A 5,148-nucleotide genomic window follows, 5' to 3' on the forward strand; every position below is an offset into this window, starting at 1 on the left:
TTTATAAATATATAAAAGAGATATATGAATATAATAAGAGAGTATTGTTGACAGTCGTTCAATCATCGAACGATTAGATCACTTAAAAACGAAGCTCAGATGCCTTCAGAATCACAACTTCACACACGTTTGGATAAAAGAGTACCGACATACTTTCTCTCTCCTCTACATTAGGTTTTCAAGATGATCCTATCATAATTGATCTTTGGTAGAATATTTCACAGAGTTTTAGTTTTGACATCTAATATTTTCGGGACAACAAAATTTTATTAAAAATGATAAAACGTATGAAAAAGTGACATACTTTTTAAAACATAAAGAAGATAGAGTTTTCCTTGACTAACCCGACAATAATTTCCTTATGAGTTCTGAAGGTTTAATTTAACCTTCGACTTAAAATCAGTTTTTATAGTTGGAAAAAATGAATAATTACATGTGGAAGGTTATCATGAGCTACTGGTAGTCGACCTATAATATTTAATCAAACGAGATCGAAAACTTAATTCATTACTATATTAATAAGATTATAATGACCAATAAACTATTATGAATTTATTACGATTGTAGATGAAAAAATATTTTATCGTATATAAGATTTTCTTAATTGAGATAATTATAACGTATTAAAAATTTGATGTACTCATTTTTTTTTTATTTAGATAATCATAATGGGTTAAAATCTAAGATACTATTTTGTTTCGGAAAAGAAAAATCGTTAGCTAGCTTAAATTTTATTTCGAGAGAGCTTATAATCAATTAACCAAGTATTTTAATAACTTAGCTAATAAGCCGGCTTATAACAATTAATTCTTTCTCAATATTATTGGAAAGTTACTTGGTGCATTTTTTTTTTTTAAATATAAGCTTTTAAGTAAGTAAATGTTTTATTATGTAAATATCTAAAACATTATAAAACTAATACCTTTCATATGCTTTAGACCTTACTTATATTATATATATATATATATATATATACATACAACTTATATAAACACTTATTTTTTTAGTTAATTTAAACACTTTTTGATAAAAATAAAGAATCAAAATATTAGTAAATTTCTTGATTATATATACATATATATATATATATGGTACATTGTTTTTTTTTGCCTATTTCGAGGTATTAGTACCTTACATAAATGACTGTCATTAATTATTGTTTTGTCACATATAATTGAATATATGGTCATTATTTTTTGCATATGATTAAATATTATTTTATTATTTGATATATTTATTGGTTGTCATTTATTTATATCTATATATATATATATACATACACATGCTAATGAATATTGTTCTAACGAAATTAATGAACCCCTGCCAACAGATAGCGAAGTGATGAAATCAAATGAGAAGGAAGGTGAGAGGTCAAGGCCTAAATTAGAATTAAATGAAGTTGAGGGGAGAAAATTAGAATTAAATAAAGTTGAGGGGAGGAAATTAGAATTAAATAAAGTTGAGGGGGGGAAATTAGAATTAAATAAAGTTGAGGGGAGAAAATTAGAAGGAATTAATGGAGAAATAAAGCACGGGAGAAGAGGTGGTCCAGGTGCCGATCTCCTTCGTCCTCGACGGACTAAAAGCGGAGCAAATTCCTTCCTCTCCAAATCTTCTTCTTCCTCCGCCCTCAAATATTTCACACTCCCTCTTCTCACTTATATAATATTCCTATATATATAAATAAATTAATATAATTATTTTAGAAAATAAAATTTTATGTCCATAATAAATTTAATTTAGATTTAAGAAAAAAAAGTAACCCATAAATTAATTGTTCAAATTTTGACTAAATTTGGCATTAATTTAATTATATTGATTATATTTTCTTTTTAAATAATTTATTATATTAAAACTCAACAAAAAAATATGAACATATATTTTTTTATTTTAATTTTTAATTAACATATCAACTTTTTAATTAATAAATTAATCAAAAAAATTAATTAACAATTCGTGTAAATTAAGTTTAATGTTTACCTGTGTATAATCTTTATAAATAACGCAGGTGTTACCCCCTCTCGGGCAAAAAATAATATTTTTTACGTAATAATTTTGGTGAAAAAAATATTATGTACGTAGCAACTCGAACTCTAAGTAAAATTGCGAGCGTTGCTCTTTCCTATCTGTGTTGAATTATTATGGCATTTGGATATGTACGATAAAAAATGTGTGATTATCGTATTACTCGTAATAGGTATACAAATTAAATTGGTTGAATTCTAAAAACTAAATTAGTATTTTAGGGTTCGAAAAATGAAACTGACACAAACGAAAGTCTCCCCAAATTTCATACTCTCTTCGAGAAGTTTCGTTGCTCAAACTGTTCTTGAACTACGCAAGTTCCGTAAGAATAACTTTATCCAATTTACATATGAGAGATATAATAATAGTAGAATTCCTCTATGTATAACTTTACATTTGTCCAAATGTCATTAATTAAGACTGCCAAACCACACATAATTTAACCTATTTAACTACTATATAAGTATACATGTTTTATGTTTACACTATTATTCATATGGGTGATATATTATTTATATAATTATAAATGTAAAATTTCTCACTAAATCTCCCTCTCGTGTAGATTTGGTTGGAAGCCTACATAAATTAGATGCAGAGATTTAAAGGCCTACTGCATTAAATACGAGTACCAACTTCTGATTTTAGTAACCTACCAATCTTACAGCAGCAAACACACGAATTCAAAATGGTTGATACGTAAATAAAAGAAAAGAATTATGTGTACAAAAATACAAAAATAGAAAGGTAATTACTTACACGATATATATATATATATATATAGAATACCCACAAAGTAAAAAAAGAACTAGTAAAATAAAAAAATTTATGTGGTTCACACAGCACCAGCAAGTCAATATACATGACCTAATTCTATGTATGTATGTGTAAATATAGGTTCAGCTCGTCTGTGTCTGTACAAAGTACATCTATCATTGTAGCCAAACGAAACCAGATAGCTTCGATCATCATGCCCAAGAAACGGCTACGGCTGTCAAAGCAGGATCTTCTGCACCTCAAGATCTACCGCATTTATACAAACTCAGTCGTTTAACTCATGGACGGCGCCCGCCACCGGAAATTTCTTTGGCAGCGGCGGTTATGAAGGAGAGTTTTAAACGAGTTGATATATTTTTTCGTGGATGTAAAATTTTGAAGTGTAATAACAATAGATATATGATATAATTATAAAATAAAAATGGCTATAGATACATCGTATCTCACCGTTAATATTGAAAACATACCATCATACTACATATCATACAAGTCAATGGCAATTAATGGATGGTGTTGATGTTCCCAGAAAAATATCAACAAAGAAACGTTGTCGTTTTAGCACTAAAAAAAAGAATTAGATTCATACTGTGTCTGCTATTTATTTATTTATTTATTGAAATTGTTGAAAATAATAACCTTAAGAAATTACACAATAACAACAAAAGAAAAGAAATTAAAGAACAAAAATATGTGGTTGATAACCGATGAACGTGCCTTCATAGTTGGGTGGAGTAAATAATAATTGAGTAATTAACGTAGCCTCCAAATTCACACCACCGTGGCAACTCCACATACACCGTTCTTCTATATATATATATGTATGTATCTATGCATATTTCTTCATCAAGTTAGATCTGTAAATTATCCTCGCAGGCCAACAGAACAAGACTATAACCATGCAGGTTGACGTGAAGGAATCGATCATCATCAAGCCAGCACACGAAACACTCAAGAAAAAGCTGTGGCTCTCAAACCAGGACCTTCTGCACGTGAAGCTTCACATGCAGACCGTGCATTTCTACAAACACCGTGATTCGTCGCCGGCGTCGGCCGACGGAGAATTCTTTGACAGTGCGGTGGTGAAAGACGCTTTAAGTCAAGTTCTGGTGCCGTTTTATCCGGTTGCCGGTAGACTCACGAGAGACCCAAATGGGAGGCTTGAGATGGACTGTAATGGGGAGGGCGTACTGTTTGTTGAGGCTGAAGCCGGTTGCCAGTTGGCTGATATTCTTTCTGATTCGGCTGAGAATTCAGGACTCGGCTGGCTTGTTCCCTCCGTTGACTATTCAACACCAATCTCCTCTTACCCTTTGCTTCTAACACAGGTTTAAATATTCTCAAATTATACTTAATTAATTTATATTATATTAATTAATTCGTGTTTATGGGACAGTTAACTCGTTTTAAATGCGGATCAATCTGCATGGGAATTGGAATGTTCCACACTCTTGTCGACGGTATAGCAGCCGTACGCTTCATCAACTCGTGGGCTGATATCGCACGGGGCCTCCCTAATCCTCATGAACCCTTCATGGACCGCACCGTACTTTCTCCTCGCTCACCACCTTCACCGACGTTTCACCACGCCGAGTACGACCCAGCTCCGACCATGAACGCGGCAACGCAAACTCAAGACTTCCACTCACTGAGTCAAGTCAAAACAAACTCCACCATCCACCTCAAGATCACCCCTGACTTCCTCGCCACCCTCAAAGCCATGGTTAATAATAGTGAAACAAGAACAAAGTACACCTCTTATGAAGCTCTCGTCGCGCATATATGGCGAGCCGCCACCAAGGCTCGTGGTTTACCTAGTGATCAAGCTACGAGGTTTCACGTAGCCGTCAATGGACGAGCAAGACTTTGTCCTCCCATCCCGGAAGATTACTTTGGGAATGTGATTTTCCATGCAAGACCGGTGGCTTTGGCCGGAGAACTTCAAACGGAGCCGTTAGTTTCAACGGTTGAGAGAATCCACAGTTCGATAAAGAGAATGGACAACGAGTATTTGAGATCAGCCATTGATTTTTTAGCACTGCAAGATAACTTAGATGCTCTGGTGCCGATGAAGGGGAATGAGTTTTACCGGAGTCCGAATCTTGCTGTCGGGAACTGGAGCCGGTTGCCGACGACGGAAACGGACTTTGGGTGGGGTTTACCGGACTACGTTCGGCCGGCGAGTATGTATAGTGAAGGGAAAGGTTATATACTGACCAGTCCTGAAAAAGATGGCAGCTTGTTACTTGCGATTTGCTTAGAGACTCATTACATTCAGCTGTTCAAGAAGCTGTTCCATGACTTGAATTAATTAAGCTTTTAGAATAATCAATAATTAACTTTTGAATTTAA

At 33.2% G+C, this 5,148-nt stretch overlaps 1 protein-coding gene across 1 annotated transcript; it reads left to right on the top strand.

The window, feature by feature from the left end:
- The first annotated feature begins 3,621 nt into the window (after positions 1-3,621).
- LOC110815680 (shikimate O-hydroxycinnamoyltransferase-like) lies at positions 3,622-5,148 on the top strand. The gene is made up of 2 exons (XM_022043579.2): positions 3,622-4,124; positions 4,193-5,148. The coding sequence occupies exons 1-2, from the start codon at positions 3,696-3,698 to the stop codon at positions 5,105-5,107; spliced, it is 1,344 nt and encodes a 447-aa protein (XP_021899271.2). The 5' UTR covers positions 3,622-3,695; the 3' UTR covers positions 5,108-5,148.

Source organism: Carica papaya, chromosome 7, assembly GCF_054855325.1.
Source record: "Carica papaya isolate Zhongbai chromosome 7, ASM5485532v1, whole genome shotgun sequence".
Taxonomy (NCBI): Eukaryota; Viridiplantae; Streptophyta; class Magnoliopsida; order Brassicales; family Caricaceae; genus Carica; species Carica papaya.

Bases quoted from the DNA above. Each gene is read 5' to 3' on its own strand.
- LOC110815680 (XM_022043579.2), top strand. From the start codon at position 3,696: ATGCAGGTTGACGTGAAGGAATCGATCATCATCAAGCCAGCACACGAA. The intron at 4,125-4,192 runs GTTTAAATATTC...TTTATGGGACAG, and splicing joins ACCCTTTGCTTCTAACACAG to TTAACTCGTTTTAAATGCGG.